The sequence below is a fragment of the Epinephelus fuscoguttatus genome, linkage group LG7 (assembly GCF_011397635.1).
Source record: "Epinephelus fuscoguttatus linkage group LG7, E.fuscoguttatus.final_Chr_v1".
Classification (NCBI taxonomy): domain Eukaryota; kingdom Metazoa; phylum Chordata; class Actinopteri; order Perciformes; family Serranidae; genus Epinephelus; species Epinephelus fuscoguttatus.
This window is the reverse complement of record NC_064758.1, coordinates 36,529,039-36,550,797: the sequence shown is the minus strand read 5'-3', so window position 1 is coordinate 36,550,797 and position 21,759 is coordinate 36,529,039. Positions and strand designations below refer to the sequence as shown.

Sequence of the window (21,759 nt, the reverse complement as noted above, 5' to 3'; positions counted from 1 at the left end):
ACAGAGTAGATAGATACACAGACAGACAGACAGACAGATAGATAGATAGATAGATAGATAGATAGCATACTCTGTAGGAGTAATACTATGTATATATAATGTCTCAGTATATACAATATAAAGAATAACATGTACATGTAAACAGAACTTTAATGTTGTCAGGGTGGAGTTAATTTTAACAACTTTATATTTTTATCTGTAATAATATATACCCTATCCTACAAATTGCTCACGTTTTAATCATAAAATCTTAAACTGAAAATTAACCAGCACCTAATACTGTCAGATATCATAAAAAATATCTTCCCTCTGAACATTTGTGCAGTACAATTACAGATAGTTATAAATATAAATAAAGTACCAAAAAATTGTACTTAAATAGTCTGCTGCGCTTGAGTAAACCTACTGAGTTACACCGGTTACACTTAGAAACACTGGAATTCTTGAACGCGCGCTGTGTGCCCCGGAAGTGATTTGTCTTTAGTGTATGTTATTGTTGTGAATGAAGCGAGCATGGACTCTGCAGTGAATCGCATGATAAGAAGAGGTCGGTGCAAACTTTATAGTGACATTTCAGTGTTTCTGAAACGCACACTCTACATTAATACATATATTTTGGGTGCAGAAACGGAAACAATGTGCATTGCAGCCAAAATAGTGTCTGTCTGGTTAATGCTAACGTTAGCTAGCGTTAAATGAGCTAAGCGTAATTAGCTGATCAAATACAAAAGATGATATACTGCAGCTGTGACCGATGAAACTTGAGCTTAACTTTTTGCTCACATTTTACCAATGAATGCTAAACTTTGGCCTTACATGCTGTTGTTAACAATTAGCCGCAGTCAGCTAAAACGTTAGCTTCCGGGGTTAGCTACCGATAGCAAAGCTAATGCCAACATGAAAGTTAGCTTGAAGACATAATGTAATAAAAGTAAATTAAAAAAAACGAGATATATTTATTAGCTGTGGTGGTCTTATTGTTGACAGAAGTTGTGATTCCTCTGCAGGTTGATTTAACTGTACTCATGATGAACTTTGACGGTCTCGACCCTGGGATGGGTGAGTACCCCCCCAGCCTCCACGGGACTCTGGAGGCGGGGATGGAGCCCTCTATGGACCCCCATCTCAACCCCAGCTTGCTGCAGGGTGTGGAGCTTGACCCAGAGGGCCTGGCAGTGACAGTGCCCGAGCCTGTGCACCTCATGGAGGGGATGTTTTCAGAGCTCCACAGTGCAGTTTCAGAAGTTGGCATCCCAGTAACTGCAACACATTTTGATCTCCAGGAGGAAATGCTCTGGATGGGGAACCACAGAGTAAGAGCCTGGATTATGATGGAGTATAGACTGCTTCTGAAACATATGCAGGTTGCTTCCAGTATATTGAAAATGCCAAACACTTAATTACTTTTATTATCCTGTGTAGGGCCATGTAACCTCGTTCTTCGGACCTACAATGGGCCGCCACTCTTCTTTCCAAGCACATCCAGCAGATGACATCCGACACATTCAGAGTTTGGAAACAGGCGTCCTGTTCCTGTCCAAGTGTAACCTCAAATGCCACACTCGTGGGGGGCTTGTTATGTTTGATTACCCGTAAGTGTCACAACGTACTGACTGGGACAAATGTCCTTGTGCTGAGATTGATTGCTGACAACTGCAGCTGTAACATTATTTATTCTTTAATGAAATTTAATGATTCAAATCTATGATTATTGATAATATCTGTGTGTGTTTCAGGATGGAGGAAGGAGCTGATATGCACAGTCTCCTCATGACTGATAACAACACTTTGCTCATGGGTGGATTACAAAACTATGCTGTTGAACTTGACTTGAATACTGTGCAAGAAACTCAAAAGGTGAGAGATTATCAAGACTCAAATCCATTTATACACGCAGCACAGGACCACATGACATCATCTGACACATGACATAAGAATAATATGCCTCAAAGGTAGTGATTGACTGTATCCTTTCTTGTCACGTGTAATTGTAGTTCAATGTTGAAATACCCGGAGTGGCGATAATGCGCCAAACTGGCCGTTTCTTCTTCTGTGGGCACACTTCTGGCAAGGTAAGGACGACTTGATCAAATCACTTTGTGTAGAATGTTTTTTGTGGTTTACGCAACACTCACCTTCACCCTCCGTTTAAACAACAGATAACTCTTCGGGACTTGCGCACTTTCAAGACAGAGCACGAGTTTGATGCGTTCTCTGGCAGCCTCTCAGATTTTGACGTTCATGGAAACCTTCTGGCTGCGTGCGGCTTCTCTAGCCGAGGACTGAATGGGTTGGCCTGTGACCGTTTCCTCATGGTGTATGACCTCCGTATGATGCGAGCTGTAACGCCACTTCAGGTGCATGTGGACCCCCTCTTCCTGCGCTTCATTCCGACCTACACGTCACGTCTGGCGATCATCTCACAGACAGGTATCATTTGAGAGTTTTGTCAATGAATGTGACACATGCTTTTCATCATAATAACATCAAGATTTATATTGTTGCCTCACACTTACACACCTAAGTGACTACAGTGGAAGTGTTGACTGAATAGTTGTAAATTATTGTCTAAGCTGCACATACCAGCATTCAGTAACATTTCCACCTTACTCAGGTCATTGAGTGAAAATGATCCTGAATACCAGCACATGCAGCTTTGAAATAATACCCCAATTCCTGTTTCTTTGTCCAGGTCAGTGCCAGTTCTGTGAGCCCACTGGTCTCGCCAATGTGGCGGACATTTTTCACGTCAACACCGTCGGCCAGCTGCTCATGAGTTTTGACGTATCGTCCAGCAAACAAGCCTTGGCCTTTGGGGACTCTGGGGGATGTGTTCACCTGTGGTCTGACGCCCCAGAAGTTACATTTAATGACTACTCCAGAGAGACAGAGTTTGCTCTGCCTTGTCTTGTGGACACACTGCCTCAGCTGGATTGGAACCACGACCTGCTGCCCCTCTCGCTCATCCCCATGCCGCTCACCAGTACAGAGCAACTGCTGTCGGACTGGCCTGCTGCTCTGGCTACACCCAGCCCAAGGTAACAACCTCACAAGAACTAATGCAAAAATGTACTTGCAAGTAGTGTTGTCACCATACCAAAATCTTTGTTTCGGTACCAATACCAATATGAATTTCGATACTTTTCTATACTCTTCGGTACTTTTCCTAAGGAAAAGTCCTTTTGGATACAAATCTTTAGAACAATAAATAGTAGGGGTGTAACGGTACCAAAAAAAAATCATGGCTCGGCAAGTACCTTGGTATGGACGTCACGGTTTGGTAACTCAAATGTTCCACCAAGTTTGTGTTGTCTCGTGTTGTCTCCCTTTGCGAGGCAGACTTTCTCTTGTCTTTTTTCACGTGCGCCAGCTGCGAATGTTGATAGAGATGTTGTCATACACACCACTTGTGCAATCTGTGCTCCAATAGGAACAAGAAAGGCGTTTGTGTGCATAAATGAGTAAAATAAATTAACTAAATTAATGAATTGAATCAATTTCAAATTACCGGTATTTTCCAAATGCAGTATAGTACCATTTGGAATACTCTATAACTGCAGTACTATTTTAGTACCGGTATACTGTGCAACACTGCTTACAAGCATCAACACTAACAAGTATTGTCTTTGTGTCCAGAGATTATTGGGCCTCTTTCACCTCACCTCATTCTTATTCAACTGTTCTTTAGAGGAAGAACAGAATCTAGTACGCAGACACAAGAGCACACTTTGGCACATTCAAGTGCTGATGTGTTTGTGGAAAATGGCTATTGTATTTAGAGCTTTGATTCTCTTCTCCAATCTGATTAGGCCTGACCTGACCTGCAGGGTTCAGGCCAACCAGGCTGTAATTTCTCAGAATTCCATCAGGCTTAAACGGGGTCAGGTTTGTGCCAGTTTCCAGTCTTTTTTTTAAAAGCAGGCATGATAGTCTGTGTAATGTCCTGCATAATGCATGGGGTGTGTCGCCATCAACCCATTATAACTAATGAAAATGTTGAGATTTATAATTAGATTCAAACTGACAGAACATTAAAATTAGAGGGTCAGTTGCTCACATGTTCGCTAATAGTTTTTATCCTTATGTTTCTTACAGTACAATGATCATTTTTTACAAAACCTTATGGTCTTTGAAAATAAACACTACACTAACATTTTAGTTCATGTCGGATCATGACTAGAGGGTGACGCGGGAGTGGATTTTCAGTCCTGTCCCATCCCTGTGCCTACCTTAGTTGAATATAAACCCAAATATGACATCTCATGTTGTGTTTTGATGTTTATTGCCTAATTATTTTAACATTCACTCCGCCTTGAAGCTGAAGTAGTGTTTGGTTCCTCTGACTGATATTATTATATATGGCATCATTAGATTATTAATACTGAAGCATCAGTGTTAGAGCAGCATGTTACTGTTGTAGCAGGTGTGCAGTTAAGTTGGTCATATTCGCTCTTTTTGTTGAGATGGTTTTAGAACAACCCCGGCACACCGGTTCGTCCAAATTACTGGGCTGCCCTCTGTCATTTGGTTTAAATCCAAAACACTCCCACACAGGGGCTGTGGCATTTGGTTTAGGAACAAGTTCTATGTCTTTCTCTTAGGTCAACTCTCTGTTTTCTTCTCTGCCTCGTCTCCCCCTCACAAGATTGCACTGTGTGTGTGTGTGTGTGTGTGTGTGTGTGTAGCCCATAGCCCCGCCTCCCCCACAGAGACAAAGACACTCGATGACAAGAGCTTTCCCTCCGTTCATTACGCTAATGAACCAATTCACCTGGCTGGCAGACGATGCACGGAAGTGAACGCTCTTGTCGTCCAGTCTCTTTGGTGGAGAGAGATGAGGAAAACAACCATGCATGAATATGGCAATTAATCCCTTTTTAATTTACCGTGCATTTAACCGACTCGCATATCGCGACAGGCCTAATTATGATTCCCAGTCCCGCCCGCTCCCGTTGACTTTTTTCCCATCCCGTCCCAATTACGTGAAGAATAGTGAAACTGATTCCCATCCCGTGGGAATCCCACGGGAATCACGTGACCCGTGGGACTCCCGAAAAAATGTCAGCCTCTAATCATGACATCTGTTAATAGGTGACTGATCATGTTAGAAAATATAAAGGGATGCGATCTGCCTAAGTTGTTAATAACTTAAAGAAGCATTGTGTGAAATAGTCCACCTTCCACCTTTTGTCCCCTTTCTGTCACTCTTTCTTTCTCTCTCAAACACACACACACACACACACACACACCTTGGAGAGCACAGCGTCACTAGTCTCTGTCTCTGGTCCTGACAATTGTGCTATTATAATATATAAAGTTGGCGGTTGCTGAACTTTTGGGTGGTTGATTAATGCATATTTTTTTTCTTATATCCTTTTCTGACGCTACTAAATATGACAGCTCATTTGGTGTTCATTTCCTGTAGAAGCACCTCCACTTACGAACTGTTGGGAGCTTTTTTTAAGTTTAAAATCTGGTGTTCGGCCCTCTTTCAACTTTCATTTGACCATAAATGACTTAAATCTCTCACCTATTCCTCTTTTGCTTACTGTTCTTTGGCTTTCTTTTTCTTCTACTACCTCTATTTACCGGGCATCTATGCTCTTTCGGATCAACTGGCACACGCTTTCAACTTAAGATAACACTGGGATTCGTCATTATAAGAACACAGGTGCAAACAATTCTGAGGTTTAAGAACACGTCATAAATCTGACATAGAATTAGGAAGATATTGGCGAATGAGACCCACTGAGTTTATTCCTCTGTGCCATCGAGCTCCATCATTGTCCAAGAACTTTTAATTACACCTCAGTGAGCCACATTGTTGCACTGTTTGATATGTTCCTTCAGTATGATGAACATGGACACTGTAGTTTATTTTGAGTCCACCCAACATGCACCTTCCTACTGCTGGAAATACTCATCATTACCACAAATCTGCAGCTGAAAATTGTTCCCAGCAAATACACTATTTACTTGCAGCTGTTTTAGGAAATGATTAAGTCCTTGTTAAAAATGAAACTATATGTTTGTGCCCCAGTTTGAACGCTTTTATGTCTTCAGCAGGAAGCAGTACGCTTGGGACTCTGTGCCACAGACAAGATAGGGAAGTTGGAAAGTATTAAGGGACTAATGAATGCATTGTGGGTTTTGGTCTTTCCATGAAATTTGATGACAATAGCAGAAATAAAGAATATCAGCTGTTTTATCTTTAAACTGATGATGTGATTTCACATAATGAAACCAAAACAATAAAATGGGATTCATATTCTCACTGCACACCATTAAAATATTTTAGGCCCAGTGAGAAATGTATTTATTTCTCTTTACTGCACTCACTGTTGGCTAATTCTGTTGAATTCTCTTGGCCAGTTTGGCCCAAATATGAATGTCGACTGCTCCTAACATAGCAAATGATCTAAAAAGTATCTACTTATCTGATTGTGCTGTCTAACACAATCAGATGATGCTTAGCAGTTTTTGAGAGTCTCTATAGGTTTGCCAGTTTATAATGTACCACATTCCTGCAATAAATCCTCCCTTCATGAAGGCTGTAAGTCTCAGTTTAGGTTGAAACCATTGTAGATAGCTGTTGCTTCAACTTTTTGGTCATTTGCAGGCTGTAGTTTGTGGTGCTGTTGAATTTCATTGCATCCAGAGGGTTTTCTAATATGGGGTTCCCCTCATTAATGTGAAAGGTGCAGACAAAACATTAGAAACACCTCTCAGTATCAGTGAAGGCGGCATGGCTGTTGTATTAAACAGCATATGTTTAAGCTGGGTGTACCTAATAAACTGGCAACTGAGCTTCACTTACAGCATTTGGCTAGCACTTCACATTCTCTTTAAGGTTTACAATGCAAGGTGTTCCTAAAACTCAATGTATAGACTGATACAACTTCCTCTCACACATCACCTTTGACTGACTAGAAATGTGTGACGGTGTGTTTATCTGCAGAGACTCTGCTCTGTGCTTGGATTTTCTTCTCATTGTGCTTTGTGTGGGACCTTCCTGAGCACAGCATGCAGGTAAGGTGGGGACTTTCTACAAAGGTAGCCACCAGGTGCCAGACCGTAAGCAGCACACGTCTTAGAGGAAGCTGCGAAAATTGCGGAGACAGTGCCAAAAAACCCAGACAGCAAGGCAAAAGCCAACCAGACACAACTTGGCTTCGCTCTTACTTTTACTTTGTCTGGTGATGTTGTTGAACAATAGCCAACAATTACTGCAAAATATGTCTCCAACTCCTCCCGTTATCATGTACAAACACTGTTCTTTCCAACAGACGAGCTCCACCCGTGGACCCTGAAATCCTGCGCACCATGAAGACTGTTGGCTTCATCGGTTATGCAGCAAATCCTCGTACCCGCCCTCGAAACCAGGCATGTCAGGAAACATACACTGTAGATCTTACACTGCTCTACAACAGCCTTGTGTTGCTGTAAAAGCTGTCAAAACACTGAATAGTTAAAACACATATGTTGTTAATAGTTTCATTATCATTAGTGTCATTTTCACTATATTCAGAATATTTTTGTTGTGTCCAGCTTCACATTCATGCACACATTTCAACGATATGAAATCTATTTTCTGTTTTGGTTTCAGGTTCCTTACAAACTTAAAGACGTGGAGCTGGATTATGATAATTACAACCAGGTCCCTGAGTCTCCAATCGGACGTGATGAAGAGCCGCACCTCTACATGGTGCCCAAAAAGTACAGAAAGGTTGGATTTATTTTATTATGTTTTGCTAGTTTATTTTTATTTTGCTGCTGCGGTGTATGAAAATAAGTTTTGATTTTGTGCTGCATCAGGTCACAATTAAATACTCTAAACTTGGACTGGAGGACTTCGACTTCAAACATTACAACAAAACCTTGTTTGCTGGCCTGGAGCCTCACATCCCCAATGCCTACTGCAACTGCATGATCCAGGTAAGACACAAGGACGGTTTTCTGTAAAATTAATTTTATTCTTCAGAGATTATATAAAAGTTGTTGTCTTGACACATGCAGAGTGCATTTATTGTTCTCTTGTTTCTCTGTTGACACATTAGGTATTATATTTTCTGGAGCCAATCCGCTGTCTAGTGCAGAATCATTTGTGCCAGAAGGAGTTTTGCTTGGCCTGTGAGCTCGGCTTCCTCTTCCACATGTTGGATTTGTCACGTGGAGATCCATGTCAGGTAGCTGTTTGTTCTTGTTTATCTAAATAACTTTAGGTTCTTGGTCCACGTTGTGTTGGAGTTAAGGATGGGATGATATCTAATTTTATCACAGGTTGCCATAAAAACACAAGAAGTTGATCGTGATGAATTTGCATCATTTGAATAATCGTGAATATTGTGTAAGCAGCATCCAAGGAGATTTCTGGGCAACCAACAATAAAAGAGACCCACTAAAAGATCTTAATCAAGCATCGGCATATTTCATATTTAAAGATTGGATGGCATTTGAAATACACTGTTTGAATGTTTGTTTTTCACTAAAAAGAATGCTTACTAAACATGGATGTCTGTCCTATCTGTGATGCAGTAAAATATTTGATCCGTAACAAAATGAATGTAAGGTAAAGTGATTCCACTATGTTTTAGTGTCATTTGAAGAGTTTCAAGCATATTTGAATCACAATTATTTTGGTCAGAATCATCGTAACATGAAATTTTCATATGGTCCCATGCTCAGTTGCAACTACACATTGCCTTCCATGTAGATTTCCTAATCCAACCTCTCCTGTCTCCTCTTTTCAAGGCCAGTAACTTCCTGCGAGCATTTCGCACCATCCCTGAAGCCTCAGCGCTCGGTCTGATCCTCGCCGACTCAGATGAACAAACAGGAAAGGCCAGACTCGGCCGCTTGATCCAGAGCTGGAACCGCTTCATCCTCACTCAGCTCCACCAGGAGACACAGGAGCAGGAGGGCCCGCAGGCGTACAGAGGAGCCAGCAGCAGGTCAGAGCAGCCAACAGACATAAAACCAGCATTTGACATGTCGTCTCCAGGGTCTGGAGGGATGAATCTTTGTAGAAAGAGTAGGGCAGTGTTGACAAATCTTTTCCATTGAAAGTAGTAGGGGTTTAAGCATGTTTACGTTGCGTAAATTACATGTAACGTTATTCTTTTTCTTACTAACCATTGGTTTAAGTCACTGCATCTCACGACAGAAGAGCGCAGTTGAATTTCAGCCGATTTTCACCCAAAATCCAAAATATTCTCACACTGCTGATTTATTCCTTAGTACATATTCATCATCGTTCCTCTTGACTGCTTGTCATCTGCCTGCCGCAATCTGATGGTGACACAGACTTCCAAAATAAAAGTGAGGTTATGGAGCGATGTTTGATGACACTGGTCATTGATGACTACTGCATGTTGCAGGAGGAGGGGGGGCGCTGTGGTAGAGGAGCCTTGGACTGCGATTACTCAGAGCACCGTTCACGAGAATGAACAATGTATTTCTAGCCTTTTTCCCGTTGGTATGAATAAATCATCAAATTTGTTGCTGGTTGCTTTTTGAAAATAAAATCACTAAGAGAGTCTGAAAAGTCACAAAATCGAATGAGAAGGTAGCCAAGTTGGCAACACTGGTTTAGGGAAGATATTAAGCACTTCTTTGTTTGTGTTGTGTTTATGATTGATACAGTTCTCTGGGTTCCTCTGGTGAGTCTGCCATCGGAAAACTGTTTGGAACTGAAGTTGAGAACAGCAGTTTGTGTCGTTGTGGCAAGGAGACGGTGCGCTCCTCCCTCACGCTGCTCTTCACCATGCATTACCCTGAACAGAACTCTCAAGGTGAGTTTAAAGTTCACACTGCTGTGCATGGAGTGTCTGTCAAGTACCAAAGCTCTGAGAGACAAATGTTTGGATAAACCGTGGCAGATGAAAGACTGTGAAGTAGTTAATGTATTCATTGATAATATATTCATTTCACTTTGACTCATCAGAAAAGATAATTAAGGAATACGACTTTGCTGAAATCTTGAAGAAAAGCATCTGTCTGGAGCAGAGCACTCAGGCATGGTGTGAAAACTGTGAGAAGTATCAGCCCACAGTGAGTTACAGCTCCCATTCACACACATCAGCAGCTCATACACACACACACACACACACACACACACACACACACATAAGTAGTCTGATTCCACTCTGTGAAACTATCTGTGTGGCTCTTTAGGTGCAGACACGCAACATCCGCTGTCTCCCAGATGTTTTGGTCATAAACTGTGAGGTGAACAGCGCTAAAGAGGCCGAGTTCTGGAAAGTCCAGGCGGAGGTAAATTAATCATTTTGCTTTTATTTCCCTCCTAGAAGTTTTCAAACACACTTTGAAGAATATTTCATGACCTGCCTGTTGTTAGTTACATAAACTGATTTGGGGTTTTCTTCACAGTATGCTTTCAATAAGGCCATGCAGAAGGAAGCGATGGAGCCTGCAAAACCTAAAGAACCCCCGCCCATGCCCACTGAGTGGTGCTTGGAGTAAGAACCCCTTTTAATATCAACTATATAGAGTTGCATTGTTGCAACTCTCCACTTTTCCAATATCGTTTGTTTGTTTACAGTCATTTTATCCTCTCTAAACATGGGCTGCTCTGGTCCACCACTGCCTTGGGGTGCTTTCAGACCTAGAGTTGTCTTGCTTTGGTCCGAATCAGCGACTAATTTTGTCACAAAGTTACATAATTGCCTAGAGTTGGTTCGTGTTCTCACGGCAGCATTTACAAGCGGACCAGATCAAATGCCTTGTGCGAGAAAGCTGCTCTTGATTGGTCAGAATTTATATGTGGGAAAAATCCACGAAGTAAAGCAAACGTTGAAGAAGAGTACACTCACAAGATAAATGTGACACTTTCTAATGTCACAATTGAGGGACAACTACGTAGGTTGATTTTAGTGCTGCTCATCGTGGACTATATTGCTGTCATTGTTCATTTTAGTCAAACCATACAGTTTGAAAACGAGGCGCGGCTCCAACTAGAAAACAATGTTTTGATGCATTGGATGTGCTGAATGTGCATATTAAGGCAGTACAGGAGGAGGTGCACATTAATAATCCTCCAGGACTGTAACATGCTCATGTTTAACCCAAACAATGTGTCATGTGACTGCAGTTGCTTCAGATCCAGGTCGGAACACGTTCTCACCACAAAGGAACTGCACCAGAGTTTGTTTGTAACTGGACTGAGACCACCTCTTCAAGAAGGTCTCCGTCTGGTTGTTTTGGTGTGCACCAGAGTGTGATTGCTGTGTTCACACCTGCCCAAACGAACCGCACTTAGGTACCTTACCTAGAGCAAGTTCAGATTTACCAAAGCCACTCAGTAACAGAAACAAACTACAGATCGAGGTGGTGGACCAGCAGCTTCCATGTTCAGCGAGGTGAAATAACTGTTTTTGTCGGTGGAGTTTGGCTTTGAAGAGAGCATAGATAAGATTCGTCGCTGTTGAGTTCCCCTTCAGGAAGAACTGTCTGTTTGGGAAGTGCTGAGCATACCACTGGAAAATGAGACTTGGGTATACCGCATAAGTTGTGTAATTGCGAGAATTTGCAAATGTATGCTTTGATATTAGTTTTGCTGTTGTTAAACATGGACCCCTATGACTTTAATTCATCAGAAGTATTCTCAGTTTTTGGATTCTTTGTTCATGGCATGTGTATGCATATTTATATTTTTCACAAATTCAGTGTAACATGGGGTCAGTAATTGATATATAAATGATTGTTTGGGGGGTGAAGTATTCTTTTAATATTCTAGAACTGTCACGCTTGGCAAAAATTGATTTAAGCACTTACCACATAATCAGTTTAGTTCACGATTAATTTTCCGTCTTTCAACTAACTTGTTTCAACTCCACAGATTACATAATTTGCATCAGTTGAATGTGTCTCAACACCACTTTACTGTATATCTTTGTAGTGGGGAGGACATATGCAACATGGAGGGCTTCACCTTTGACACGCGGGCGGAGGACCTGCGACACGTCTGGATCCCTCTCACTCTCAAGATGTCTATCAGCAAAAGTCAGGGACTGGAGATCAGCAGCTTGTCTGAAGGAGAGGAGGTGAGGGAGGAACATTTTCAACTGATTTCTGGATTAAAACGCTGATTTTGATTCTTTATTTTGGCCTGTGTGTCAAGATTTACATAAAACTAATGACTCTTTATATCGTCTCTTATCAGTTAAGTGCTGCTGAAGAGGCGGAAGGTGTTTCCCTCTATGATTTGGTGGTCACGGTGCCCCACATCCTGGATGCTCGGACAGGTGGAAACTTGGTTGCACACATCAAAGTGGGAGAGACCTACCATCAAAGGAAAGAGGTGAGTGCAGCTTAGAATAGAAATATGGTCTGAGAGAGAGAGAGAGAGAGAGACTTCCTTCTGCAGTGCTCAGACAAAGTGTAGTTAATGTTTTATACTCTGTGTTTGAAAACTGACATTTAAAATGTTTGTTTCAGGGAGTCACACATCAGCAGTGGTACCTCTTCAATGATTTCTTAATTGAGCCAATTGATAAGGTAAGTATTTGACCGTATTTAAAGAGGACGTTTTGTGCTTTTTCTTATTTTCGGCAATATATATTAAGTTCCAATGTCAGATGTTTATATCAAACTTGGCTTTCAAATAATGGGGTAAACGTATGTAATAGTAATCCCTGTGAGCAAAACCTCAGGCTTCAGCCTGAATACCCTGTTTCCTGTTTTGTCTTGTGACAGATTTCGTACGTATGGTTGTCTGTTCCAGGCATGCTACTGCAGATGTTTACATTGTACACTGCTACATGTAGCTACATGCTAACATCAGGGAAGCGTGTAATCGTGGCTGCTGATGTTGTTAATTTCTCCCCAATTCGAAACCCTTTTCCTGCTGGAACACGTGTGGTTGTGTTTAGCAGCCTTCTTGGTGATTTTCAATGGGAGAAAGTGAAGCTGTACACAGCCACACCCCAGATGCAAGTACACTGCTACATGTAGCTATAAGCTAATGTCAGGAAAACCGGTAATCTTGGTTGCCAGTTGTGTTCAGAGGCTTTGGTGATTTTTCATGATAGAAAGTGCCACTATTTACTGCTTCAGCCATTCCCCAGCGGCAAGGATGGTGCTCCTAGATACAGAAGATGTGGAAACGCTGACCAATCCGCCTTGGCTTTTTGGCAGGGGTGTATCAGGAGGGACAGAGAATGAATACAGGTGTTCCAGCACAGACAGTGTGAGCACAGTAAAGTGATTACTGGACAATTGAAGCAAGTAAACGTGTTCTAGGAGAAACCTTAAATACAAGTATGAACCTGAAAATGCGCATAATTAAATACCATGTTTGTAGACATAAGAATATTATGTGTTGTTTGTTAAAGACTGAAGCTGCTCAGTTTGATGTGAGCTGGAAAGTGCCAGGCATTCTGTATTACGCCAAGAGGAACTACCATACCAAATACGACCTCCGCAGTAAGTTTAAGGACGTTTAATCTGGAGACTTTAATCATAGGTTTGTATTTATGTACCTGCTCATACTTTGCTGCTTGTCTCAGTTAAAAATCCCATAGATGCCAGTGTGCTGCTGACAGAAGCCTCGTTGGCTCGGAAGCAGAGGAAAAGTCACGCCACTTTCATCCCCCTCATGGTCAGCGAGATGCCGCAGGCCGGTGACTTGGTGGGGCTGGATGCTGAGTTTGTCACACTCAACCAGGTGAGTGTGGATTATTATGACACTGTCTGTGCCTCAGTCTGTCTCACAGGATGTTTACATGCACACAAGAAATCAGATTTCTCCTGTAATCTAGATCATAGTTTTGAAACAGGTTTTGCTGACTTTAACTCTGTTAGAAGATGCTGCTTCCTGTTGTTCAGCAGGCACAAACATATTCAGACTTCTAGAAGCTACTTTGTGAAGATGTGAGCTTACTTCTCCTTTACTCAGCGTGGAATGCACGGAATAAAAAAGTGATATCTGTGGTTCTGCTCAGTCGATTTCATTTCATTTTGATCATTTTTTAATTGTCCATTGTGACTGTGTGTTTGCAGGAAGAGGCAGAGCTTCGCAGTGACGGAACCAAGTCGACCATCAAGCCCAGTCAGATGTCTGTGGCCAGGATCACCTGTGTGAGGGGTCAGGGGCCCAACGAGGGGGTGCCCTTCATCGATGACTACATCTCGACTCAGGAGCAGGTGGGAGCAAAAAATCCATCATTGACATTACCTTTAAAGAAAGTATTAAATGTTGAGGAAACAGGATACACTTGACTAAACTATTACACAGCGATGACACTGTTTCTCGTCATGTCCTCCATCATGTTGCCTTTGCTGTCATTAAACACTGTGTCATTTAGTCAGTGTTGATAATACACTCATACACATACAGGGTAATCTGTTACAAGTTCATTCAAGAAGAACATATGTGGTTAGCCTGCAGTGAGTTTTTTTTTAAAGATATTTTTTGGGGCTTTTTAGCCTTTAATGTATAGGACAGACAAGCGTGAAGGGGGGGGTGACATGCAGCAAAGGGCCACAGGCTGGACGCCCCAGTCGGCCTGCAGTGAGTTCAATCAAACCTGGAAATTTATGAAATGAGTAGCACCTCATTTATGGCAGACACAAATGGGCAGAGAAGTTGACCTGTGTGGAGTTAATGATGCAGAAGCAGTAGACACATGTCCTGGGGCCTCATTTATAAAAAAAGTGCTTAGGATTCATACTAAAAGTTGACGTGCGCCCAAAAGCTGAAAATGGCGTGCGGCAAAAAATAATCTGATTTATAAAACCGTGCGCACGCACACTTGCACGCAATGTTCTCTTTATAAATCACAGACCTCCTGGAGTTGTGCGCACCCAGATCCGCCTCATATTCCGTCCTCTACACGCCCTAGTTCAACCATAAATGGTCATGCAAATCACCTCATGAATGCGATCTGCATATAAATAAGCCGGCATGCGAGTGTTCTCTCGTGAGTCACGGCAACAGGTGTGAAAAACAAACCAAAAAATGGAATTTCTCTGAGACTGAGCTAGAGACCCTTTAACGGGAGGTGGAGGACTGAAGAAAGATTTTATTTGGTGGCCACAGCAGCGGGATCACTAATAAACGAAAGCGAAAAAAAGTGGCAACAACGCTGCTGATGCTGCTGCACGAGAGTCACCGCAGTGTTTATATGTTTATGGCAATTAGTCTGATCAGACTCCCGGCCTGAATTACAGCATGAACCAGTGGTATCCCGGTCCCAAAATACAACGTGTAATTTGAAATACAATTCAAAGATGAAAGTGTAATAGGCGAACACATTTCTTCATGCCAGTTTTGTCATGAACAACACATGTCTAAGTAGGGCTGATGAAATGAGTGTAACAGTTGTGCTTAATGGCTGTATTTCGAGACATGATAAATGCACTGGAAATATTTAGCTAAATAAATAAATATATTCCTTGCAGTCGCGCTATCCTCTCCCCCTCCTGTGCTCACAGAGTGGACAAAGAGACGTTAGAGGCAGTGCGGATTAAATACGTATTTAGAAAGAATTTCAATTCAGGATTTGAGTTGGATTTTACAATGTTTTTATGAAACAATTATCACTCACTCCAAGCGCAAAATAAGGCTGCTGGATTTACTTTCAATGATAACGTGGATCTAAGGTGGATATAGTGTGACATTAAATTTGTGTGAGACATCAATAAAAATCTGACTCCACTTCTCCACCTCGCCATCTGCGTCGCCATTTCCCGGTGTCTTCCAAAATGTGCGCACGCATGACTCAGAGTTTGCTTACAGGTGCGCACATTGTCCCGCCAAGTTTATTTTTATAAATCACAACGTGGGAAGGGGCATACGCCACTTTCAAGCCCTGTTTTGTGCGTAAGCAAGCTTAATAAATGAGGCCCCTGATCTTTTATTGTGCTCAGATCATGATCATTGATCACTCATCCCTTGTTTGCCCAGTTAGGCTGGATACTTTCTGCTGACTTGACTGAAAAATCTTTAGTCATTATTCATGATGAAAGCTGCAAAGTCAAACATTAAAGCCCTGCATCCACCAAAGTGGTTTTTTCGCAGCTGAAAATGCTCAACTCAACTCAACTTTATTTATATAGCCCTTTAAAACAGCCACAGCTGAAACAAAGTGCTGTACATAAATAGACAAAGCAACACAGGGACATAAAACAGTTAACAGGAAATAAATACTAAAATAATTGTTTTATTGTTTTTAAAACAATTTAAAAACAATAAAACAATAAATAAAACAAACCATAAAACACTAAAACAGAAGCAGAGTCTCATGCGGATTTGAAAGCCAAGGAATAAAAATGGGTTTTTAGACGAGTTTTAAAAATGGACAGTGAGGAGGCTTGTCTAATGTGGAGGGGTAGCTCGTTCCACAATTTAGGAGCGGCAACGGAAAAAGCTCTGTCCCCTCTGAGCTTCCGTTTGGACCTCGGTACCTCCAGGAACAGCAGACCAGCTGACCTGAGGCACCGAGCAGGAGCGTAGGGGTGAAGAAGCTCAGAGAGGTAAGGTGGGGCCAGACCATTTAAAGATTTAAAAACTAATAAAAGAATCTTAAAATGGACTCTAAAGTGCACAGGCAGCCAGTGGAGGGAGGCCAGGATGGGAGTTATATGCTCCCTCTTACGTACTCCAGTTAACAGGCACGCAGCTGCGTTTTGCACCAACTGGAGACGTGCGAGGAAGGACTGGCTGACTCCAAAATAAAGTGCATTACAGTAATCCAGCCAAGATGTAATAAAGACATGGATTACTGTTTCAAAGTGCTGTTGTGCAAGGAAAGGTTTCACCTTAGCCAGCTGTCTAATTTGAAAAAAGCTGAACTTCACTACAGAGCTAATTTGCCGATCCAATTTAAAATCACTGTCCATCTTCAAACCCAAGTTTGAGACTGTTGGCTTTAAAAAATCTGCCAAAGGCCCCAAGGCAACAGGGGGGGTTCACAAAGGCCACAGGGACCAAACACCATCACTTCTGTTTTTTTCTCATTAAAATTTAAACACGTAAGGAAACACCCAGAAAGTATTGTAAACAAAATTATTTTACAATATAGAACAACTCATCACTACAGCCTCAGTAAGGAAACACCCAACTGGGAGCATAAGAGAACGCTTTTTCAGCTGAGACGCTTTGGTAGTGTGTGGTTGCTATGATTCGGATACCTGCAGAAAAATAACGCCCAACTTGCAGTGCTCAGCACAGAATTTACACTCAGCACTTGATCATGCTGCAGGTGTTTGTAGCGCTGTGTACAGACCAGAAATGAACTTTTTGACTAAAGCCAAGGTGACTGGTAGATGAAAAAAATCCACCAGCCAAGTATATTTTCTTACAAGCCAAAATAATAAATTTCCTGTTTATTTCATTTGTTTCAGTATATTTTCAATGAGATAAAGTATTGTAAGCAAAATTATTTTACAATATAGAACAACATCACTACAGCCTCAGCATGTGCTTAAATTCCCTCTGGTAAGCAGCAGGGTTGGAAATTGGCATCAGCGCCCAGTCAAAACTGGTAAAATATGCAAACGGCTGCTTGATTTGCTTCACTTTCCAGCTGAAAACAATCGTGATCCATTGAGTGGCTGCTAGATTTTGCTATCCACCAGTCGCAGTGGCAGGTAAACAAAAAAAGTTCATTTCAAACCCTGGTAAGCAGTGATGCAGTGTATATTTGTAGGGCTTTTATTGTGAAAGAAAAAGTGGAGTGACAGCGTGGGAGGCAATTAAGAGCTCACTGTCTTGGTTCAGACTTTGCTCTCCCTGTGTTATGATTTCATTATCTTTATAAGTATAGGCGCACTGCTAGAATTGTGGCAAGTGATTTTTTTAACAGATCAGCTGGTGTCCTGTGATGTAAACAGTGCCGCAAAACTGAGTGCTTGAGATGGTTAGTTTCACGGCACCATTTAGACGCATGGAAGTCTTTGTGTGTGTGTGTGTGTGTGTGTGTGTGCCTGTGCCTGTGCCTGACACAGACAGCACAGCAGCAGCAGAGCAGTGGGCCCCTAAATTTCAGATAAAATACTTTGACGGACACGGCCCCTAACCTTGAAGAACAATGGTGCTTTTTCAAACTTAATCCTGTGAAACTGCTGCTCATGCTGCACCTCTTACACTTCTGCATGTTTTGTTCTTCCAGGTCGTCGACTATCTGACACAGTATTCCGGCATCAAACCAGGAGACCTGGATGCAAAGATTTCTTCAAAGCATCTGACTACGCTGAAGTCCACTTACCTAAAGCTGCGCTTCCTCATCGACACTGGAGTTCGCTTTGTTGGTCACGGTCTGCAGAAGGACTTTCGGGTTATTAATTTACTGGTACGTCATTTCTCAACCTCAAGTCAGATTTGTTTTGTAGATGGATAATTAAAGTTCACAGTTGACTGTGTAGTGCGTGGGCGTGCACATTTAAAAGCAGTGTAAGGGAAACACAGGTGACTTTACTGTTTCTTTGTTGTTTTTAGGTTCTGAAAGACCAAGTCATCGACACTGTCTACCTGTTCCATTTACCCCGTAAGAGGATGATTTCTCTGAGATTCCTTGCCTGGTACTTTCTAGGTAAGTTAAAGTGGCTGTAATCAATTTTTTTTTTTTAATGTCCGCACCTGCAACAGCCATGGCAGGAGGCATTATGTTTTTTGGTTGTCCGTCCAAGATCCCTGGTTGAGAGTCAGCTGTAAGAATCATCATGACTCGTCATTCCTGACTGTCCTTTTTCTCTTTGCGGCTCCCAGACCTCAACATCCAGGGGGAAACCCACGACAGTATAGAGGATGCACGCACCGCTCTGCAGCTTTACAGGAAGTACCTGGAGCTGAGTCGCGGAGGGGGCAACGACGAAGTGAGGAAGATCCTGAAGGGACTTTACGAAAAAGGTCGCCAGCTGGACTGGAAAGTCCCGGAATCGGACACAGGAGATGGTCAAGGTAGCCCAAAAAGTACGACGTAACACTGCATTAGATGCAGGCTAATGATGTAATCATGTGTTTAGAGCAGAGCGGGGATACTCAACGTGCTTTGCCCGGGGTCCACTTTTGCAAAATGACAGGAGGCCAGTGGCCAGTTGATAAACATACACTAATAATAATTATCATGGCGCTCAGTGGTAAGAGCAGGCGTCCCATGCAAAAAGGCATTGTCCTTGCTGCATTGGCCTTGGGTTCAAATTCAGCTTGCAGCCCTTTGCTGCATGTCAACCCCTTCCTCTCCACTTTTACTTTTAAATCTGTCCCGTCAAATAAAGGCAAAAGACAAAAATATTCATCAGTATATATATTAGGGCTGCACCCAACTAAGAATTTTCCCTGTCGACCAGTAGTCGTCATGTAGGGCCATTAGTCGACTAGTTGCCCACATGTTTACCATATTAATGCAATCATTAAGTGATATATTTTGGGCGGGGCAACACAATGGTTTGAGTTGAAGGTGTGAGAAAGAATAGTATCAGTAATGTTGTTAACACTGTGCTACATTACAGAGAAATACAAAACCGTACTAATGAACCTTCATTAATATATAGGCCTATATTTTATCTACAAGTGCACGTCACACACTGAGCGAGCCGCCTGTTAATGACGCTGTGGGCTAATGGGCATGTAGCTACTTCCATGTTTCAGATGATACGTCATGTTTGTAGTCGACCAATGAAGATGAGTTTACATATCACCTTGGGTTCGTCCTTCACCTTCTCAAAATGATCCCACACTTTGGATTTCCTGCCCGACATGTTATTAACTAGCCTGTGGAATAACCGCAGGTACCAGCCCTGGAAATTAACCTGACAAGGACACTTCCTGTGTCTGTCCTTTCAAATTAAATTCCCACATGGTCCAGTCATATAGGTTTTGATGTATTTTGACAAGGCTCAGCTCCTAACAGAGTTTCATGTTTGTTTTGCGACTAAGTGACCAATGAAATTTTGCCAACTAATGACCTTTCTGGTCGACTAACATTTGGTCGACTATTAGGGGGCAGCCCTAATATATAATTAATTGTTGTCAACCTTTTGATGTTTGCCATTCTCACTCATCTTTGCCAAGAGGCAAATCCAGTCAGAGTCAGTCACAGGTCAGGTGGTCACCAGGGGTGTTTCAGCCTCTGTAAGGGGTCGGGGAATACCCTCCTACCCTCCTACCACTTTTTTTTTTTTTAAACAAGCTCTATTTTCATGGGTTTTTTATGTACTCTGGTACCTTACTCACATTTAAAGTACCAAAAAAACATCCAAGAGTGAATCTTTTTTTTTGTCATTGTTACTTACAAAATGGTCGGTGGGCCACCCAGCACCCTATCTTGGAGCCATATTTGGCCCCAGTGTTGTAAGTTGAGTATCACTGGAGTAGAGGCTTTACAGGAAAATGAAACTGTCCGAGTGGATTGAAAGCACTCTCCTTCCTTCAACAGGTGCTGCTGTGTTTCCCTCTGTGATGGGCCTGTGAGCTGCACCCTGACACCTCCCCGCCAGAGAGTCTCAACTGACATCTGCTTTAGTCCGTGTCATATTTTGTACTCATTTGCATTTCAATTTGCATTGTGTACAGTCAGTGTATATGGAGGTCTTTGTTGCCTGTACAAACCACTTCATCATGGTGACCAAACAGTTTTAATCATGTCAAAATTTGTACTTTTTGTCCAGGAGAGGTTTTCAGAAAAAGGAAATTTGTATTTTATGATTTTGGAGGTTTTTTAAAAACAACAAAACCCATGCTTTTTTGGTGCATGTAAATAAATAAATGTATCATGAGCACTAAAAGATGCATTGTGTTTAAAACCAGGAAGTTACATTATTAGCATGAGCATTCTGAGAAGTCTGTTCAAATTGAACAATGTATTTTGAACGTCTGTTTCACATCATTCTGAGAAACGTTTTGTGTTATGAATCCTCAGGTAGAAATTTGCCTGCTGATTTTCTTGAAAGGTTTGATAACATTTACTGGCAGTGGGTCGTTTCCAAGTGGCGTGATAAAGGCATTAGCATATAAAACACAGACAACCACAGTACAATGACATAATTTCTTAGTTATTTGCAAATGATTTGGTTTCATCATTTAGTTCAAATGTAGAAAGTTAATGCCACTTCTTTCTTTATTTGGTTATTTTTCACATCCTCTTCTACATCAGAATTATTTCAACATAGGTTGACAGTTTACAGGGTGTAACAGTATTTATAAGGTCTAACATATCAGAACAATACAACATGGAAATATGCAGAAAAATAAATAAAACACTGAAAATAATTAATGTAAATATCAGCATATCAAAATAAAACTAAACGGGTTATATAAACAGTAAATGGAAACTAAAATGAGGGCTGGATTCAAAATCACACCGAAAATTAAAGTGAAAAGTTTAAATCACAGACGGATCTAGCTGCATGAATTTTATCATGGCAACTCATAATGTGACTCAGTAGTGTGTATGGCCCCTGTGCATGCACTCCCTAGTGTCCTGGGGGATCTCCTCCCAGATCTGGATCAGGGTATCCGTGAGCTCCGGGACAGTTTGTGGCGGTACTTGGCAGCGTCAGAAGCACTGATATGTAACGTTCCATAGGTGCTCGATTGGATTTACGTCAGAGGAATGAGAGGGCCAGTCAGTGGTATCAATGCCTTCGTTATCCAGGGACTGCCTACTAGGGATGCTGCGATCCGGATCGCGGATCGAAAATATGCTGCGATCCAGCCAAAAAACATGGATCGGATTGGATCGCACTGCAGGGGAAAAGTGCGATACTAGCACTCCATTCCACAAATCTGCTCCAGCTTTT

At 41.9% G+C, this 21,759-nt stretch overlaps 1 protein-coding gene across 2 annotated transcripts; it reads left to right on the top strand.

Moving 5' to 3' along the window:
• Positions 1-464: 464 nt before the first annotated feature.
• Positions 465-20,745, top strand: pan2 (poly(A) specific ribonuclease subunit PAN2). 2 transcript variants are annotated; one of them, XM_049581260.1, is made up of 26 exons: positions 465-547; positions 1,008-1,313; positions 1,423-1,592; positions 1,737-1,857; positions 1,995-2,072; positions 2,160-2,430; positions 2,693-3,038; positions 7,287-7,383; positions 7,607-7,726; positions 7,816-7,935; positions 8,058-8,186; positions 8,752-8,951; positions 9,643-9,791; positions 9,944-10,050; positions 10,174-10,272; positions 10,390-10,478; positions 11,918-12,062; positions 12,182-12,319; positions 12,457-12,516; positions 13,353-13,443; positions 13,527-13,684; positions 14,020-14,163; positions 18,132-18,311; positions 18,458-18,551; positions 18,728-18,919; positions 20,397-20,745. In XM_049581260.1, exons 2-26 carry the CDS (start codon positions 1,026-1,028, stop codon positions 20,429-20,431), a joined length of 3,621 nt encoding a protein of 1,206 aa, XP_049437217.1. In that variant the 5' UTR covers positions 465-547; positions 1,008-1,025; the 3' UTR covers positions 20,432-20,745. The 2 variants fall into 2 exon arrangements, with proteins under 2 accessions (XP_049437217.1, XP_049437216.1); XM_049581259.1 differs by having other exon boundaries at positions 18,728-18,931.
• Positions 20,746-21,759: the final 1,014 nt, after the last annotated feature.